Genomic DNA, 20,491 nt, shown 5'->3' with positions numbered 1-20,491 from the left:
CTCTCCTGCAAACCTCCTGCCTGGCTAGGGGATCTCTTTTACCAGTGAGCAGCAGAGGGGCAGAGTCATGATGTTCCTGTCACCTTTGCCTACGCTGCTTGAGCTTACAACATCCCGGCTTGGAGCTCTGCCTGCAGACACGCTGGAGAGAAAACACATTCCTGGGCATGCACCGATCTTTGACAAAGCCAAAAGAGTCTTTCCATCAAAATCACTTTGGCCAGTGAGGCAGGTACCAGGGAGTATTGTATGTCCAGTTTATTTCCTGTTTGCTAAAGGATAACATGAAAAAGGACACAAGCGTTCTCACCACTGACGTGGTCCTTAATACTCCACACTTGCAAGGTGGGAGAGCTCATGAGTTCAAAGGAAATTATTTCTGCCTGCCAATAATCTCATCTTATAGCATGACACCCCCCTGCAGCAGGCATCTCTGAAGTCAGTTTGTGGCTACCAAAGCTATTAGATTCTGTTTACTAAAACATTAAAGTCTTATGTTTTATGCAGGTCATAGATGTAGTCCTACTGATTTAACTTGAGAGCGCACCTTTTTTTGTGGTAGTAAGATGTTTGCTTTTCTACACTTTGCTGCCTTCCTTGTTGCCTAACACAACAGTTTCTGCAGCTAGTATAGGTCACCAGTTTTCAGTGAACGCATGTTCAATGCAGGGCATTTGCACTTACTGATTCAGCATTAAGAGCCATTCTTGTGCAGATGTATTCTGCTTTGCCAGTCTATAGTCCACTTCATTTCTAGCTATGCGCACAGGTTCAAGGGGATTATTCAGCAAAGATTTTATTCAAACTGGAATAACCAAAATGCACTTCTGGTTTCCTGTGCTGCTCAAGAGGCTGCTGTCTAGAAAACAAGCTTGTACTTTGAAGTTTGCATCTCACACACTTCACAGTACCTGAAAGGCACTGTCAGAGTCTTCAGCAGCCACGGAAAAGGTTTGGTCCAGAGCGTCCATTTCTCCTGAGGTAAAAAGGCCAACTCAGTTGGCACCGTTAGATAGCACTAGTGGGTATCTCCTCTGCCTGCCTGGAGACCAGCGCACCCACAGTGGCTGTAGCTACACCAAAGGGGTTAGCAAGGGTGCACTGAGTTAAGGAGTTGGGAAGGGGTGGGCTGCTCCACTCAGTTTCCTGCTTTTCCAGATACCTTATATTTCTTTTCTTTAGTTCTTTTCTTGTCTTTCCGTCTCATCCTAGCCTTCTTTATTTAAAATCACCTTCATTTTCAGGTACCTGAGGCTTTTCCCCAAGCTTGCTGCAGCTCTTTCTGAACTCTCAGTGACAGACAGAAAAATCGTTCTTTGAAGGACAGGCAACAGCAGCCCCCTTCAACATCTCTTCAGTCTCACTAAGATCCCTTCCCATCCTGACCCACGGACACTCACTCAACGTCAGAAGCCTTCTCCAAGGAGTCACACTCCTGTACAAAACCATCTGTGTATACTTCAAATGGGTTGAAGCTGCAGGCATTTTTTTACAAGAATTAAGGAGATCAAAGTTGGCAATAATATATTTTTCCTCAGTAAAATTAGTTACACAAGATGAAAATATCAATAATAACATAAGGCGATTAAACAAGCCACATTGTCAAGTTTGCTAAGAACAGAAGGTCTTAGCAAATGGCTGTCTAGTAGACTTTAGACGACCATACTCACCACCAACATTGTACAAAATAAACAAGCTGTAACTTAAATAGTTATAGTTGCATGATATACACAGAGGATACTGGGAAACATTCATTCATTGTGGGCATTTGCTTCATTAAACAAATAGCACAAAAGAGAAGCCTCCAAGTATCTCAACTCTCCACCGTAACAGTGCCGGCTGGGTCTTCCCCATCTCAGCATGGTTAAGTGCAATTAGTTAGGATCCAGCTGCACCCACGTGGTGTCCTCCCAGTGCTCTGTTGCATGGTAAGGAGACAAAAAGCCATCCCTGGACCTCTGCAGGAGAGGGCTGACAGAGGAGGTCTCGCAGGATAGGCTGCAAGACACAACTCCAGCAGTCTGCTCTAAGAAAAATGCAGCCCCACATTCAGAGCCGCTGTTTCCCTTCTACCCTTTACTTACTTCAGTGTTACTTTGTTCTCACTTACGGTACTCAGGTCCTGATCTTCACTCAGTAATTTTGCAAATTTTTGCTTGGCATTTATAGTGCACAAAATGTGCTTAAAACCACAGCAATGAAGGATTTACTCCAAGGAAGGATTTTTCTCATTTTGCACTGATAATCCCTCATGCTAAACTCACTACAGGTTGGGGAAATCTAAAAGGCTACAGCTTCTGTGTGGCAGGAACTATTTAAGTCTGCAGTTTTCCAGTATTGGTGTATTGAAATCTATTATTTGTGGGGTGGCAATAAAAGATGCAGAGAGAAAATCTCCCCTGGCAACATGTGCTCATGAAAGGCCCTTTCAAAGCAAACATTCTAGCAGTGAGAAATACTTCAGCACGCTGCATTCCCGTGTTCTCCTTCCTTCCCTCCCCGCCTCCCCAGCCTATGCTCTTAGTATTGGAATAATAAATTTCTTTGTGCCCCATCTTACAAAACCGTTTCACATCACCTTCATGCACTTGGCTGGGAAAGACCTCACAATCAAAGGTTATATTCTTTCACACAGCGCTATCAGTATTTTATGTTTCTTTGCAGCCAAGTGTTATCAGCTGGTCATAAAGCATTCAGTTTTGGGGGAAAAAAATAATCATTGTATTCTGAAATACTGATTGCATCAAATGGCAACTAGATTGGAAGACAGTAATCACGCTGGGCTCAGGCTATTAAATACTCGCTTGGAAAATTGGCGCTTGCTGAGCCTCTATGGAAAGAAATGAATTAAGAAGGAAAACAGTAAGGAAGGGCATACATTAATTTTGCTCTGCAGTGGATAATTTTAAGCGTAAGAGATCTAAGGAAGGATTGTGTGTCTTAAGGATTTTCCTCTACATTTTCTGAAGAAAACCTGAGAGCCATTGGAGAGGGGTTGCAAATTAAATCCAAACAGTAATCTCAGAAGCAGCAATTGGAAAACAGCAAATAAATAAAGCATATAAATAGGAGATAGCATCTCCTGCTAGGAACTTCTCTTTTCTGACAATGCAGCTCAAACAAAGAACTCCCCCTTGCCAGCAGTCCTGCTGGGCAATCTCCATTCTTCATTCTCTGGGCAATGTCATTCCCTTCCTCACTGCTAAGCTGCACTGGATATTTGTACAAGTAACTCAATAAAGGATTACCTCCCAGAACGTCTATATTGTAGCAAGCCTTGTGTAACCCTTGTTCAGCTGCGAGATCTGTAGGTAGGCACTGTGTCCATGCCACTCTTAGACAGGGTTGAGTACATAGTCAGCACTCCACAAATAAGAAATGCATGCAACTCAAATAACCACCCAAATCTTCTTCAATGAAGTATACAGCCATTTTACAGCCTTTTTTGACACTTGAAAGAATTCGTGTATCTCTGCTCATTATTCCCCTGTTTATTACAATACATCCTTTTCTCTGGCTCATGACAGATTTCGGATCCAGGCTTGTGTTTACGGAAGGTTTTCTTCTCCAGCCCAGGGCAGGACTGCGTTGCTCACCCGTAGGACATCCCAGGTGCTCTCTAGCAGGAGCAGGCTGGAAATCTCTTTGAAGGAGCTGCAAAGTTCATTAGCTGCTGACTACATGCTGCTAAAATATATTTGTACAGTGTTGGAAGGCCATATCCTGCAATACTGCTCACCCGAGTAGTCCTTACTCTCACTCAGTAAATGGGGCTGTTTGTACAATTATTATGGGAGCAAAACCAGAACAGGAGCGAGCATTATAATATCTGTAATGTATATCACATAGATTTTATACATAGGGATACATAGGTCTATATACAGCATAGATCTGTCTGACTTTTTTTCTCTGGGCACATTTTGAAAAGCAGAGCGGGTGCCCAGCGGCTGCACCCCCATTTCAGACCACTGATGAGACCCCGGTAATCTGTCCAGCCCGGCGCGGAGCCCAGGCTCTCCTTAGCTCCAGGGGTGGGGGTGGAGGGGTGCACTGTGCAATGACAGAAAAAACAAGTTTGTAAAAATGCCTATTGGAGGCTGTATTTTAAAAATGTGGCAGAGAAAACTGAGTGTAGAGGCTAAGAAAATGCAGAAGAACGTCAGAAAATAATTAGACTATGCTGTAAACTCTTCCAAGCAAAGGCTTTGTCTACTGACCACAGTTACCATGTCTCTGTGTGTCTGTGTGTGTGTGTGTATATATATGTGTGTATGTATATATATGAGGAGGGCATTTATACGCACCCCCTGCATGCATCTATTAATTTCTATACGTATATGTATCTCTACGTATGGTCTTATGTGCACCAGTATTTTATTGCTTCACAGTTTGCTGTGGGAATCTGGTTTTGTACCGCATGTGTGCTTTTGAATCTAAACTGCCATACTTTTTAAACAAAGTCAAGTTTTTGCCATACAGTTGAGAATAGATCCGTACCAAATGTAAAATAAAAACATTGCCCATCTGTCTGGAACGGGAGCACTAAGGTGAGTGAAGTTCCTGTTTGTCTGCCAGGGCACGATCTCTAGGAGACGGCGTTATCAGTGCCAGTGCCGTAGCTGTTGGACCACTGACTATATTAACAGAAATACACGAGCAATATGCGCATTTGTTCTAGGATCACGGAGCACTTCCAGTGCTTTTCCTCAAGAGAAATTCATCAAAGGAGTAAAATTAAACAACCTAATATTAACAAAACAGTGATTCATTTTCACACTGAATTCAGTGAAAAGCTGCTTAATTCCCCAGCTGAGCGTCACAAAATTCCAAATATGCCCCACTGAGGAGATGTAAAATGTAGAGGTAATGGGTTTAGTTTCTATTTCTTAGTGAAGAAATGCAAACTGTAAAGTTTTAATCACTGCTTGACACTTGATTTTTCAAAAGATATACCTGGACCATGCTCCAATAGCCTGACTTGGCTCACAAAAGCAACTCTTTACGTCTCCAGCAAACAGAGGATGTCTTTGATGTGGGAGTGAATGTTTCGGTACAGTGACATTAGTATAAATCAGACCTTAAGAATCCACAACACAAAACAAAATGCTAAATCCTGCCATTTATTTAACCCCGAAGCCACTGTTCCCACTGAAGCCAACAGGCACTCTCACTAGCATAACGTGACTGGGAGCAGAGAAAAGCCACCCCCCCCCCCCCCCCCCCCCCCCGGTGTGTGTCTTCCACTCCCTGTACTTCATGCAAACAGAAAAAGAAACACCACCTCACTTTGTTCCTTCATCCTTATTTAATGAGTTGTCTGATTCATTAATCCAGCATTTAGCTATTGTTCCTTAAGGCTGGATTTTCCTCATTCCCCTCAGAATCCCAGATACACCCCAATCCTGATGTACAACGGTACAGATCTGCCTAGCTAGTTCTCCTCTTGTTGCTGTTCCTGTGAAGGAAATCAAAATAGTTTTCATTCTTATTTCCAATTCCATATGATAAGAATGTAAAAACATTAATAATTAAAAACATAGCAAGAACAAAAATGCTTTCTACCACAGAGGAGAGAGGGAGCTAGTTACTGTCAATGGGAGGTGCTTTTTATGTCAAATTAACTGCACTTCAAAATGGTGGTGGCGTGTCAGCCTCACTGTCTCCATCCTCAACTCCAATTACGTATCTCAAGGGGACGCATCTCCGAACACATTACTAAAACACAGGTGTGGATAAGTTAAACCACAAAAAACATATACTCGAGTTGCATTCAAATTCCGACTGTGACCCACAGAGCCGGGGGAATGCAAAGGTTTGGTTGCTGAGTGTGCCGCTCGGTGCCAAGCTGCCTCAGCACAAAGTTTTCTGGAAATAAAGCCTGTTTGTGGGTGTGAAAGATTCAGCATTGTATATACATTTTAACGTCTATTTCTGGTGGCCCAAACACTATTGCTTACTTATGGGATGCTATGCCATCCAGAAAGTATCATTTGCTGCCCAGTCCCACTTCTCTCAACTATCACATGAGTGAAGAGGGCGGAAGACAAAGATGTTTTTCTCATCGCGTAGCTGACAGCTAATGGCTGTTGTAACTTTCACATGGAGCAAATTTTGCCCTCTGGAACACCTCTGTCACTCCAATGCCTTTCACACAGTTGCATGACTTTAGCTGAGAGCACGTTTTGGCCCCAGGGGTTTTGATGACAATGGGACTCTGAATTAATTTGCCCAGCCAGAATGATAGTTCAAGAGGTATAAAAGCCTCAGAATCCATGAGGTTCATGTATCCGCAATTAAAATATTTAAATGGCCAGCTGCATTAAAGTTTATAAAGCAGAGTTAATTTCCTACAGAACTTGGACAAAAAGCCTCCAGAAGTTTGTCGTTTTCTTCCAACAACAGCTACTTAGTGCTGCTTTTGCATTTGCTGAGCCTGGACTGAGTTGTTTACTCTGTGCACCTCTTAGTATAAAATATTCGGAGTTTATCCTAAGCAATATCACGGTTCAGGCTAATGATTGTTTCCCAGGACTGGGATCCATGCCCTTTGCATTTCTGCTGTCAGAGCAGCCAAATGCTAAGCCATAGAATTGTTTTCTTCCTCTGAAGCAGCAGCTGGTCCCTTGGAAGACACCATAAGCATCTCTGCCGAAATCTGTGTAATTGCACATGTCGGCATGGTCTGTTCTTAACGGATCCTCTCCCAGACAAAACACTGTCTTCTCAAGCTGGCTTTGAAAACTGTGTGTGTTTAAAAATAGCTTCAGGAAGATACACACATATATTTTGCTATAAACTGTGTACAATGTGTACTGTGTACAGAATATTAATTCTTCAATATGTGATTGTGTGAGATTGCCTCACTGGCATCATTATTGCTATACATGGAGCTGGTTTGTGTGCAAATACGATTCTAGACCAAAAGTTTTAGCTTGGCACAATCATAAAACAATATAGATTTCAACCTGTTGCTGTGTAACAAGAGTGGGTTTAAAGATAAATCTTTAATATGCAGTAAGTGGCTATGTTACTTTTTCTGATCATACTTTGTCTAGCTAGAAAACTAATTAGCAGAATCTGGTGACCTGAATGTCAGAACCTCTGATATTTCAACAAAAAGCAAAATCCTTAATTCAACAGTTGACATATTGTAGGAGACCTGCCGTACTCTCCTGCATATCTCTTATGACTCATAACCATGAACTTTGTATGGGGGCAAAGGGGGTGGGGGTTTTGGCCAAAATAACGCGAAATCGTAAGAAGCTCTAATTTATAAGTTTGACGAATTGCAAGCAGCTCAATTATATTTAATTATTGCCCTAACTTAGGCATACCCATCTACAGATACAAAAGCCAAGATACACAGCCTTCAACAGGTTCCTTGCCGATAAATCCTGCTGGGCCAGGAGTATCCTCATCACCGAGGCACTACTGAGACAGAGACCAGCAGCTGCACAGAGGTCTGGAGCAGAGCAGAGACGACGTAACCCAGAAGTCCTCAGTCCCAAGCAGGATCCTCACCTCCTAAGTAATCCTTCTGTTCAGCTGAGGAATGCTTCACTGTTGTAAACCTCTTCCCTCTGGCAGGCATCAGGGGAGTCATTATTTCAGGGCTTTGTACTGGACTGCAGGTCCGTTACCTCCCAGCTCCCAAAGATGGATGGAGATGAAGCTGACAGTGACTTGAGGTTGTTAACAGCTGATTTCATGGAGCTGACGATACTGACTCACTGGCACTAATCAGGTGAGATTAAAAGGACAGCACGGACAGGGAGACGGACTCACCAAATTAAACATTTGCACTTCAAAAGCTTTCTAGTTGAACAGCTGCCTGCCGTGGCCCCGACCTGTCCCCTGTTCTGGGGCAAAACAGAGTGGTTAAGCTTCCAGGGCTGTCAATCTCAAACCATTCAGAAGCATTGAAGAAAAAAATCACTTAAAAAATAAGATCTAGTTCAAAATGAATTGTGTAATAAACCAACTGGCACCAAAGTAAATCCATCACATAAACAAGTAAAGAGTATTTTCACTGCTTCCAGCAGGAGTTTGGACTCCTGGAGTGAGCTAATTTCTGCGTGAGTGACCACAATATAAAGCTCTTAGGTAATGTAGTGATAGGTACTCAAAAATATGATAGATGGAGAAATACGATTAGCTCCACTTTATGTAGAATACATGACATTCTTGATCACATACTTTAATGATGAAGCAGCTCCAGAACTTGGAAATTACAAGCTCTGGCTTTGTTTTCCGAGCTCCTGCATAAATAGTTGTAGTTAACAACTCCAGGCAGGCGTTTCTTTCTGTAAATTGTCCTAAGAATGTGCTGTGAGTCTGCAGCAAGGAATTGTTCCCAAAAATTCAGTGTCATCTAAACTGGAGAACCACAGTATCCCTCCCTTTCCCTTGTTTTTGGGTTTGTTTGTTTTTTTCCCTGTGGTTCCTTGTAGCAGTTACTGTGCTGGGGTTAGAGATCACTGTGCCCAGCGTTGTTGAATAAGGTCCTCAGCTGCTCACCTGCTTTTTGTCTGGAAGAGGGAAGAACCTTCCTCAAACTCAATCTATTTTAGCTATTACCTCTCCTGCCTTTCTTACACTATTTTTACTGCACATTAGATAAAGCCTAGCTGACTGCTGCTAGGAAAATTAGGTCTTCTATTGTTTTAACATTAATTATGGAGAGTTCAAGATAAGGTTTGTGTTAGAAAAGTAGGGGGTGGGAATGGTTTGAATTTTACTTTCATTATAATTAGACAGGAAATTATGAAAAGGTGAAAAATAATTCATTGAAGTGCTTTCCTCTAGCAAGCTAACAAGAAAAGTGCATTCTCGCACAGATGGAGTTCATGGTATATTACCGAAGCACCATTGTTCTTAATGTATGCCCCGCTGGGGCACATTGAGCCTGTTTCTGTAGCACTCTACACGTGGGCAGAAATGGGCAGGATGAGGCCCTCTGACTCCCTTCTGTTCAACTGAGGGTCCTTTCTGTTACAAAAAAATTAAGCTAAATTAATCTGTGGTGTAACTCCATGGAAGCCATTTGAATTACTGCAGAGATTAATTTGAACCATCAGTCAATTTCTGTGTAACTTGCAAAGGACATGAAAATATGACTAATCCAAGAATGAATTAATTGGGCAGCTGTGTCCCTTTCATTTGCACACTACTGAGATAAACATTTGGACTAAGAAGCTGTCCTCATTATAATTTCCTCACTTGATGCTGCTTTGCGGGTGATGTTTATGACTACCATGTAACTACAATGTTTTCAGAATTTTTCTTCATGTGAAATTACTATGGTTCGGGCTTTTAAAGGCACTTTTACAGGGAGGAAAAAGGAGCGTGTGGACCTTGCTTGGAGCTTCTAAGCAGCTGTAAAGACTGACTGTGCCAAAGCCCCTTAGGTTAGACTTCCCCCTGTAGTACAACCATCTCAAGGTGTTCCCTCCATCACTGATGTTGGTCTAACTCTTTATTTCCCTCTAACTGTGGCTCGAAGGCCAGTGGGGAGCAAGTGAAACCCACTGTAACGGGCCAGGAAAACTTCAGCAGCGCTTATACATCCTGGCAGGATGGATGAGCAAAGGAGGTCCTTGCCATGGTACAACTGTTTTCATCTATTTTTCAAGGCTTTTTTCCCCACCTGTGAAGACTGAGGCTCCATGGTTTAGCATACATACAGGAAGGTTCATCCCACCGTGCCTACAGCTCCTTTATCTCTCAGTGTTTTGCCTATCACCAGAGTAGCTGAATAATTTGTGCATAAATTCTGTGAAGTTTCCACCACTTCTTTCTTTTCAGCTTCACAACCCTATTTAGCTGTGGTTTGCAGGAAAAGCGGGACACAGGGAGAGAAGTCCTTCAAGTGAGTCTGTGGCAGAAGACCACTGAAGTTAATGAGATGCTAGTGGAGATAAGGATTTTGTGCAGTCAAAAAGTCAACAGTAGCTTCAGAAACTACATAAGGCAGGCTGAGGCTGGGAAAAGGATGTATTTCTCCACCTTGTTTGCAGATAAGGAAGCGAGATTCCAAGGGGAATGAGTGATTTACCCACAGTCACACAGGAGATCAGCGAGAGATATGGAAATTAATGCTGAAAAGCATTTCAGTGCCTTAATCATAAAGCCAATCTTTTCCTCGAATGCCAACAGCATTAATGTTCCTTTCAATAATGGAATAAGCAGAAGAGTTTCACTGACTTACAGTAATGTTTCCATCAAAAATTTTTAGAGGGTAGCCAGTTCAAGTTAAAAGTGTTGGTCAGTATTGCAACCTTTGTCCAACTGTATGGACCAGCAATTGTAGGGACCAGGGACTGTAGCTGAACTGAGCAAGTTTACCTGTGAGATTCCTTTCAGGATCAAGTCATGCTAAGGTTGGAAAATGCAAGGTCAAAAAGTAATAGGTGTGTTTCATTATATTTACCATTAATTAGGTAGGCTTTGAAAAATGTGGACTGAAATATTGTCTTGCTGGGAAGCTATTAAGCTGTTAGGCTGAGGGAATATATGGCTTAGAATAGGAAAGATTCACATCTCCTGTCTGCAAATAAATCACCTGTACATCATCTATCTATTTGACCATCTCTGAGTAGTATTTATATCAAGGTGATAGCTAGGTAGCTGCCCAGAGAAGCACGTTTTGTATAAACACATAATAGCCTGGGCCAAGGTCTGTTTTTATTTAAACTAGCTTCAATTCATTGTGTCTTAATTGAAAATAATGGTGTTACAGCAGTGATCAAAGAATTGTCCCATTAATTGTCTATTAAATCATTAGCTATTAAACAGAAATAAAAGGTTAAGAATGCAACACACTCTGTTCTGCCCCAAAAATGGAATATCTCTCCAATTACAAAGAAACAATAAAGGCAGAATTAACAGTGAAAAGAAGCTTAAGATTAGGCAATTACATCCAAAATGCCTGACAACTCTTATTAGAGGGTTTAGCAGTACCACCTATACAGAGAAGGCAACACAAATTTGGAAGCAAAGTCAATACTGACTTTACCAAAGGGGGCTTGTAAAGGGAATATGCATTTTTCTGAAAAAATATAGGCACATAAACCCTGTACTAAATTTAACTCAGCTAATTAATTGTTATGGATTCAATCTTGCAACCAATACATATATTTCCAGTTTAGAAATTATGCCTGAACAGCATTCAGTGTGAGAGCACCTCTCAGTAATTTGTGACTGAAATCCATTATAAGGATGCTGCAATTTTCACAAAAATAACATTACTCCCATTTTCTATCACCAGGACAAGGCAAGATGAACTCAGTGAAGACCAAATTCAGACCTCTTGTTTTTGTTCATTAAGTCAATATATTAGAGTTGGGTACCAGTTCTGGGGAAGAGTCCCGGAGGCATTCTCTTCTGTCAGTGGTTTGATACCCAAATAATTTCACAGAGCAGTCAAATGAAGACCTGGTTTATACCCAACTTAGTCACTATCAAAAAAAATGGGGAATTACAGTGCAAATCTTGTAAAACCTGTGCAGAATTTTGGCCTGTGTTTTGGTCTGCTTTATCCAGATCACTGAAAGGAATGGGAGGACACTCATCAACTTGAAGGTACTTTGGAACCGGTCTAACTCCACCTAGAAATACAACCCATTTTGAAAAAGCAAGAAGGAAGGATGATCAAAGGGCAAGAGCTTTGCTTTCTTGAAGTGTATAAATCCACAACGGCAACTGGAAATCTTGTCTCTGCTCACAGAGGTCAGGTCAAGTCTTATTTAGTTGCCAGCTTCAGCGGACCTTTTAAATTTGGGAACCAGAACAACTTCATGCCCAACTTTGACAGGATATCTGTATGGACAACTGCTGATTGAACTGAACGGACTTTAAACGGGCAGTGTTTTGAAATGCAACATCTCCCTGATGTCTGCAGATACTAATTTTATTAGTGGAAGAGGAATTTTCTGACCTTTTCCTATCTGTTTCAGTCCAATATTCTCTAACTACAGCAAGTCCTAGAAATACTAGAAACTCTATTAATAGAAACAAAAGTCCATATACACCATCATTTAGATCTGGATCTGGTTTTCTGAAGTGCAAAGAAAAGACAATCTCAGCAGTATGTTGATGATATATAACTTGGTGCTTGAGTTTATAATATGAACAATTCATTGTGAACTGATAAAAAATAGCTACTAATCAGATATACAGCAAAAAAAGAATAGCAAAATTCATCAAGAGAGTGTGTTCCTTTGAAAATCAAGTTAGTCATACACAAAGATATTCATTCATGTTCCTTCTGGTAAGGACTTTAAAGAAAATTTGGGTTCCAGAAAAGGAAAATATGATGTTGTGGTTTAGCCCCAGCTAGCAGCTGAGCACCACATGGCTGTTTGCTCACCCCTCCCCACCAGTGGGATGGAGAGGAGAATTGGAAGAAAAAGGTAAAACTCATGGATTGGGATAAGGACAGTTTACTGGGACAACAAAGGGAGAGGGAAATAACAACAACAGTACTTATAACAGAATATGCAGTTGATACACAATGCAATTTGCACACCCCCAGAGCCTGATGCCCAGCCCAGCCCTGAGCAGCGATCCTTCCTCCCCCGCCAGCCTCCTTTATATACTGAGCATGATGTCATGTGATATGACATCAATATGGTATGGAATACTCCTTTGGCTAGTTTGGGTCACCTGTCCTGGTTGTGTCCCCTCCTGGCTTCATGTGAAAATTAACTCTATCTTAGCCAAAAAACCAGGACAGCGATTTTTTCTTTCCCCATCTGATAGATAAGGGAAAATACAGAAGCTAGAGCACAGGCTGGAGACTCAAGAGACCTCCTCCATCACTGGCTGAGGCTAGACATTGGAACCGTCACTTTCATGAAAGAGAAAGTATTATGCTGATGTCCTTTGTAAAATGCTTTGAGGTCTGAAAACTGCTAGGCATCATTATTGCATAACCAAGCCCCAAGTTATCAACTTCTCTGAGGATACAATGGCACACATGCCTCTGCCCAATAACCTGAATTTTATTTATGAATTATTTGCCTTCATGTTAAATGGAAATAAATCTTAATGAAAAAAGTTGGAAGCAAGTAGAAGTTGCCTAAGGCTTCTGCCAAACCCTTCTTGCCTTTCCTATAGCTACCTAGGACCAAATGGATGTCATCTTCCCCTACTCGTAGGTCTCAGAAAGACGGAATATGTACAAAGTGTACGGTTGCTCTGCAAGCTCTTTAACTGCAAAGGAATTTCTTTGTTGTTGGATCTAAAACCTAATGAAATTTTGGGGTTTTTTGGAGGATGTAATTTATTCCAAAAATTGGTAACAAGCTTATTCAGGAGTTGTTCAAAACAGAAGGTGAATTTTTTGTTCCAGCATATTATCTTCAAAAAAAATAGCTTTGCTGTGTGCAATTCTTTAGCCAGCTAAACAACATGAAAATTTATCTGACAAAGTACAAGCTAGCTATTAGGACCTTTGCAGTCTTATCTACAAAGAAGTTATAATAATAGGTTAAACATACACAGATAAAGGATGCGGGTTTCCTCCAATGGAATCTGAAGAAAACTTAAAGAAGTGCTCAGGTCTGGAATACATTCACACTTGGGGGAATTGGGAAATATCAGGAGGAACTTGTTTCCTAAAAACTACAAAGAGACCTTATCGTAAGATCTACAGGTTACAGGATTACTATGGAAAAAGGATAACTATACTACCCTATTTTTATAGCATTTATATATAATATACTGCACTTCCCTGGAACTGAGACAAAGAAACTATCTTTCTAGGAAGAAATTCCTAAATAATACAAAAAACCCCCATGCTTATAAAGAATTCATTGTAGTCAATTCTTAAGTTCATTTAAAACAAGAAAAAAACACCCCCAAACCACAGGATAAAACAAATAAACCTATTAAATATATTCAAAAGTATTTCTCTTATGCTTCAAACTAGTATGAGCTAAAAGCCGAAAGCCGTGCAATGGTGTCAGAAGTCACGCAGTCAATGTCTTGATAAAGTCACATTAATGCTATTTTCATCTCACTGTCAGGGGGGGAGAACCAGTTGAACAAATCATTAAAAAAAAAAACCAAACCCACCACAAAACACAACATTGTTTAAAAGCTCCCAGCTCTTGTTTTATGAATTTTTCCAACAAGATGGTTATTTTCTGTTATCTATCATGCTCCTCCAGATTTGATACAGTTCAGTATCTTTACTTACAAGAAATTTCTGACTGGAAAGCAGGTGATGAAGTCAGAAGCATGTAGGAAACCTTGCTGCACACTGTTACAATATACTGCATTAGTATTATTAAATAATGGATGCAGAAAAGCCACACAAAAGCAAAGCTCCCTATGCGGGGTGTTGACTTTTCCCAAGTGGGACATATCAGAGAACATGTTCTTTCTCATCAGCACTGGCTGGCCAGTGAAGAAGGACTAGGACTGCTCTTCCAGCATCCTCAGCCCTCTCTCCCACATGGACACACCAGCACAAACGGCTCCGCATCAGTCTATGGAAACGTACTAACCCTGCATAACCTCTGGAGACCACTCTCCTCACTGCACAGTGGAAAAAACCCGCCACGGCAGAAACAGCCATGACAGTAAAACACCTGGTTGATGTAAAAACCTGAATGTGAGCCAGGTGCCAATATGGTGGTGGTGGAGGACAAAAGGGTGAAAACTCCGTTCTCCACCTCATGTGGGAGCCTTACCTTTATGATGTCTTCGTCAGCTGATTTGCACTCAGTGGAGTCTGAAACGTCGACCACAGACCCATCCTCCTGCACAGCAACAACCTTGACTGGGACAGACACCGTTTTGCCCGTCAGAATGGCCGTGTTAAGGACTTCTGTGTCCTGTATGCACACACACACAAAAGAGGGATGGGCGTTAGAGGAGCATAAAACCATGAGCATGCTGCAGGGGCTGGACTGAGGAACCAAACCCTGCCTCTGACAGGGATGGGGCAGAGGAGCGACCCTTCCTGGCACACACCCTTCCAGCTCCCTGCAGTCAATGGTTTAACAACTTCTTAATCCAAAAGTTGCATCTGGACTAGTAAATTCTGGTTTTGACAAATACGAATTTACTCTTTTTGAGCCCATTTACAGGTTTGGCTGCTGTGGCAATGAAATCTGTAATGCAATTATGTGTGAAGGCACATCTGCAGCTTGGGAGAACCACAGCACTATTCGGGTATGATCTCCAGAGGGTGTCAGCGACTCTTCCCACCCCCTTACCCCAGATCATGCCAGTGACTTGGGAAGTGATTACAATAACAGGATTTCTTTCTTACTGCTCCAGCTAACAGTGTTGCAAGTTGATCATTTTACCTTTTCAGGACACATATACATGAGAAAATCTACGCATGAGGTAGGTTATTACCAACTAAGCAATGCCATCCATATACAATTTTTTTTAATCTTTCCCCATCAAAATCCCACCTAGAGATGTTTTACCATGTTTATCTCTAATCCTGATGAATTCACAGTGCTGGCACTCTAATGACTCCATTACCACAGCCTTCCTCTGTGTCTCAGTATGGCTACTGTTTGATTAATTACTCCAAATGAGTTGCCTCAGAGGTCCCTGCCTTGCGTAAGCAGGTATGCAGACTGGAGGGGAACAACCTCCAAAGACCTACAGAGCAGCTTGTCTCTGCTTAAGCAGCGCTTACTGCAGGCCCAGAACGTGACACACATGCAGGGCAAGGAACAATCTGTGCTTGCAGAGAGGTTCGGTTTGGCCTTCTCGAAAAGCCTGCAATAGGAAATACTGCTTTGAATCAATCCCCTTTTCATTTTTCAACTTCCATAAAACTAATTGCTTGCCAGTTGTTAAAAAAAAAAAAAAAAAAAAAAAAAGTTGCTTCCAACTAATCTAACTTTAAATTCCGTTATTAGAATTGGTGGAAGAAGAAATGGATTTTAGTGAAAAATTTGATGGCAGCTTGCATAGGGAGATATATTCACTATCATTTGCTTCTGTCTGCTAGCTAGATTGATAGAAAATAATGGGCATTGACCACAAGCTAAGGACAGCTGGAGAAGACCAATAAATACTTGCAACTAAGATGTATTATTAATCAATATTCAGAAACTTCTACAAAAAGCACCCTGAATTAAATGAGTTGAAGTACTAATAACACTAGTGCCAGCTAACTAATACAGTCTACTAGAGCTTTATGGGCAGTCATGTTCCAGAAAAGCCTTTAAGCATGTACTTGAGTCCATTTCTGTTCAGAACAGCACTAAAAGTACGTGCTCAACTTCACACTTAGACTTCAATGTGATTTAAGCATTTAAGTGTTGTCCTGAATAGAGATGCTTTTCTGAATAATACCTCATGAAATAAATATACTGTCTTTGTTCTGTTCTCTGTGAGGCACAAACCAGATGTTTTACACAGTTAATGACTGTCTAGTTTTTGTTTATGCTGAATGGGCTCATTTCTAACCAGCTGCCATCCATGAGGGAGGGACACTGGGAAACAGAGAAGTATGTGACAAGCATGTGACAAAAATAGAAGTGTGAAAGAACAACTGTAAAACCTTTTCAAAGACTGAGGTTTGAACAAAGCCAAGAAGAAAATGCACTGCCAGGTGAAAGAAAACAATCAGCTGGACCTCAGGTGGAAAGAAGGTGCATAAGACAGACAAAGAGAAACAGAGGGTGCTTCATCCACAAGTACGTCAGAGAAGAGGTAGGTAGATTTCACCAAACCAACAGCAAATATCCCATAAATCCTAAGTCATCAATCTAGTGTCAACATATGCCAGGTATATGATGAAGACACGGTGGTCCTGTGTCCAGATGCTCCCAAAAAGCAGTTTGCCAGTATGCTATTTCTAAGCCATTCTTCCACAAGAGACAGTCTTCTTCATGGGAAACAGTACTTTTGCCAAGGTCACAAACAACAAACACATGACTAATTCCACTTCAAAAGCCACTCAGCACAGCTATGTAACTCCTACATGTCAGGGGCAGGCAGCACTTGTATGCAATTACGGTCTGATCCAAAGCCCTACCAAGTCATAGAAGAAAGGCTTCTTTTGACTTCAGTGGACTAGAACCAGGTTCTCAACTAATTTCTCCTTTGGTTTTTGCACTGTTCATTGTTATCACCCTTGTGTTGACCCTCATATGTGACAAAGGATAAACAAAACGTCTAGCCTCCTTTTAATTCCAAGTGCTGCTTAGCTACCAGGCTGAAGTCAGACTTTGATGCTTTGAGGGATAATGCAAAGTTTATAAAACATTTGCATTCCTTTCATAAACTCCTTGTGAAGATAAGCATGAGAGAAAAAGTCTTAAGACACCTCACAACCCTGCTATTTGTGGATGCTCTGAAATATGCTCATCCTGCTCTTGACACAAGCACTGTCCCGAACCTTCCCTCCTTCCCAGCGTGTACAGATGCCCACCGTGCTAATTAGCTGGTGCTGCTTGACAAAAACTACACTTCATTGGTAAGCAATTCTACTATATAAATCAATATTTCAGATGCCTGATGCCTTGGATCAAGTGTTACACAAGTATAATAGGCTGTGTAAAGACCTTTTTAAGAGCTGGCTGTTTATAGACTGAAAAAATATATTTCCTCTGAGGAAGAAATATGAAGCCAGAACTGAACTAATTGACTGTCCATTAGATTTATAAACAGGCTTCTTTTTTTTTTAGTGCATCTTCAACAAGTAATAGCATTTCATCTAAATTCTGTTAGGCTTGTTTTATATTTCCATGGTAGGGTTTAGTGCAGAAAAAAAAGTGTTACTGAATTTAAGATACCTGTGTTGGTTATTACTAACAGCATCTGAAATGTAGAGAGGGATAATAATGTTGATTTACATAGGCAGGTCCTCCCACATGGCACAGCATCAGTGAAACATCTGGCACAACGCCCAGGGACCACCAGCACAAACCTCTAACTGCTGACACTGCAAGGTCCTGGGTGAAAAACTGGGAATCCCTTCCTATTTCTTTTGTCGAGGGTTTCAGCTGCCAGATCTTGACCAAAACCTTCAAGCAGCCTAGGTGGAAGCTACGCATTCATATTGCAGGCTCTATCCCTGAATAATAATTATGTGTGTTTATCTCCAGCTCCTTCTCTCTACCTGAATGCATTAGCACTTCAGCAGAGCTCTTCTTAATTACAACTGTAACCTGCTAATAGCATTTCTTTGTTGTCTGAAGGAATCTACTTCTTATCCAGCCTAGGCTAAATTAAAATTTAATACAACATCAGGTCGCAACAGAACTAGGAAGCAAATGACAGCTGTTTAATTAAAACCTAAAGCTGATTAGATGGCACTACTGAGAGAAATACTCAAGAGGAAGAGCAGAAAACTACTGAAACTCAAGGCCAGGATAATGGCTTTATTTAAATATGAATAAACCTCTGTACAGTCATAGTAAATGTTTGACAACTCATTGCTTTGGACAAATGGAGGGAAATGTGAACGGGACACATATCAAGAGTCATGATAGAGCTGTGATTACCAACACCGCTGTTAGCTATGTATGTGACCAGAAGCAGGAATGACTGCAATAGGTTCACGACTGAAGAACTCCAGGCACAAAGTTCCCAATAATTAGGCTTTAAACAAGACCACACTGACCTAAATCCTCCTTAGGCATGTGATTCCATGGCAGCTCACCCACCTACTGTGAGCCAACATGACACGGTTTCCCACCACTCTTCTGGTCGCAAAAAAAAGACATGGAGAAATAGATTATGTGTCTCACAAGAAACCTTCTCAGGAGCCAGGAGCTGGACACAGGTTATCAAGACCCCAGCCCAAAGCCACCAGCGCATCTCTCCTGCCCCTGCGGGAGCAGCCAGCATCCTTTCCACGAAGTCTGGCGGGGCACAAAAGCCTCACGCTGACCCAGTTTACTGTGACACATATCATCCTTGTGATTAATGCACAGGCTGGATGTGTTTTTTCAGAGGTTAACAAAACATGCTACAGTACAGTAAACCCAATAAACACTCAATTGTAAATCAGGAGGGAAACCTAAAGCCAACCCTATTCCACTGACAAATGCTACAGCTAAATGCCTTTTGGCATTTAGCTGAAATGACTGTCTTCAGTGAAGAAGGCATAGAGCTGAAACACTTGTCTGCAGAATTGCATTCCTTCATTATTATTTTTTTCCCCAGAGTGTACCTCATGAAAATACATTTGTAATATTAGAAGGAATCTTTAGGAACCAGTTTTCCTGCCTGGAAACGGCATCTCTTAAAAAATGTAAATTATAGGGCAGATTGTGACGTGTGGGCTGGGCTAGGGGAGGTTTTTTTATTTGATAAATTATTCACCACCTTTTCCGCAGATCAAAGAGCAAGGCAATATAAGTCCATTAAGTAAGCTTAATATATAAATTAGATGCTTTGCTGAAATTATTATAATCCAAAGCAATTCTGTACTTTTTCCCCTTCATAGCTGAATACCATTTTAGGTTTCCAATACATATTAATGAAGCCAGGTTGCTAGAAAGCTATTTATATTTTTCACCATTATATCAGGTAAGATACCATTTTGTCACCCAATGGGGAGACCTAACAACTGGGATTATGTTTATGAAACATTAGAAAACATAAACAATCTTGCAAAGAACTTGTGTTGTTCTCTGACCCTTTTTCCTCCTCACATTCATATACAGTCAGTCCACTTCACGCCAAGGAGCCAGACCCCACAGTAACGCCAGCAGGAGTGCTGCTAGCTGCTTTGGCAGATGGCTGATCAGTCGTTATTTGTGGGCTGAACTAGCAATCCTGCCTGCCCAGGACTTGCCTCAAGTCCGCAGAAGCTGTGCATGTGAAAGGAGTTACAAGTCCTAATAAAGGGCCGAACAACGGCCAATTCTTTATTCTGCAAATATCATTGCTGTGGAGCCATTGTGCAATCAGCTGTTTACCAAGTTTTCAGGTGTCAGAGGGGGGGCCTAAAGTGTAACCGCACACGAGTCCTCCTGCCCTGACAAGCACACGTGTTGCTAGAAGGTCAGTCCTGCTACCCTCTAACCTTCCTCTGTCTCCGGCTGTTTGCTCATTTCAGCTTCTTCTCCAGCATATCGTTATTGGGAGTGATCCATTATGACAGATGGCAAATCAGAAATACTGCAGGCTATCGTGTCAAAGTTAAAGGTCATCCTTTATCTCCTTTGTTTACCTGCATAATAGCTTTACTTCATATTGGGATCCCAAAGGAAGAACAGGCAGGCACATGTTTTCTGCAGGAGAAATTAATTAATGTAGATTGAACCATACACAGAGGTTCTTAATCACCGATTCTTACAGAACAATCTAAGCAGCAACTATTAGCCTAATTGAATATTATTCCAGATGTATATTAGCGTGTACTGCAAAAACAATGTGCTATAGCGCAAAAAAGCATGATACAGAGACTGCAAAGTGGAATCTTATTTCATAACTTGTCTTTTTGCTACAGATACACTGAAGGAAACTCTTAGCAGAGTATACCTGGCATGCGTGATAGCTGGAG

General features: G+C 41.4%; 1 protein-coding gene across 1 annotated transcript in view; it reads right to left on the bottom strand.

The window, feature by feature from the left end:
• TMEM132B (transmembrane protein 132B) overlaps positions 1 to 20,491 on the bottom strand; it is a 254,421-nt gene that overhangs the window by 34,160 nt on the left and 199,770 nt on the right. The window contains exon 5 of the mRNA XM_075769570.1: positions 14,697 to 14,840. Within this exon, the coding sequence (XP_075625685.1) occupies positions 14,697 to 14,840 (144 nt within the window). The remainder of the gene's footprint in view (positions 1 to 14,696; positions 14,841 to 20,491) is intronic.

This window comes from Balearica regulorum, chromosome 17 (assembly GCF_011004875.1).
Source record: "Balearica regulorum gibbericeps isolate bBalReg1 chromosome 17, bBalReg1.pri, whole genome shotgun sequence".
Lineage (NCBI taxonomy): Eukaryota > Metazoa > Chordata > Aves > Gruiformes > Gruidae > Balearica > Balearica regulorum.
The sequence above is the reverse complement of the archived record's forward strand: the minus strand, read 5'-3'. Positions and strand labels throughout refer to the sequence as shown.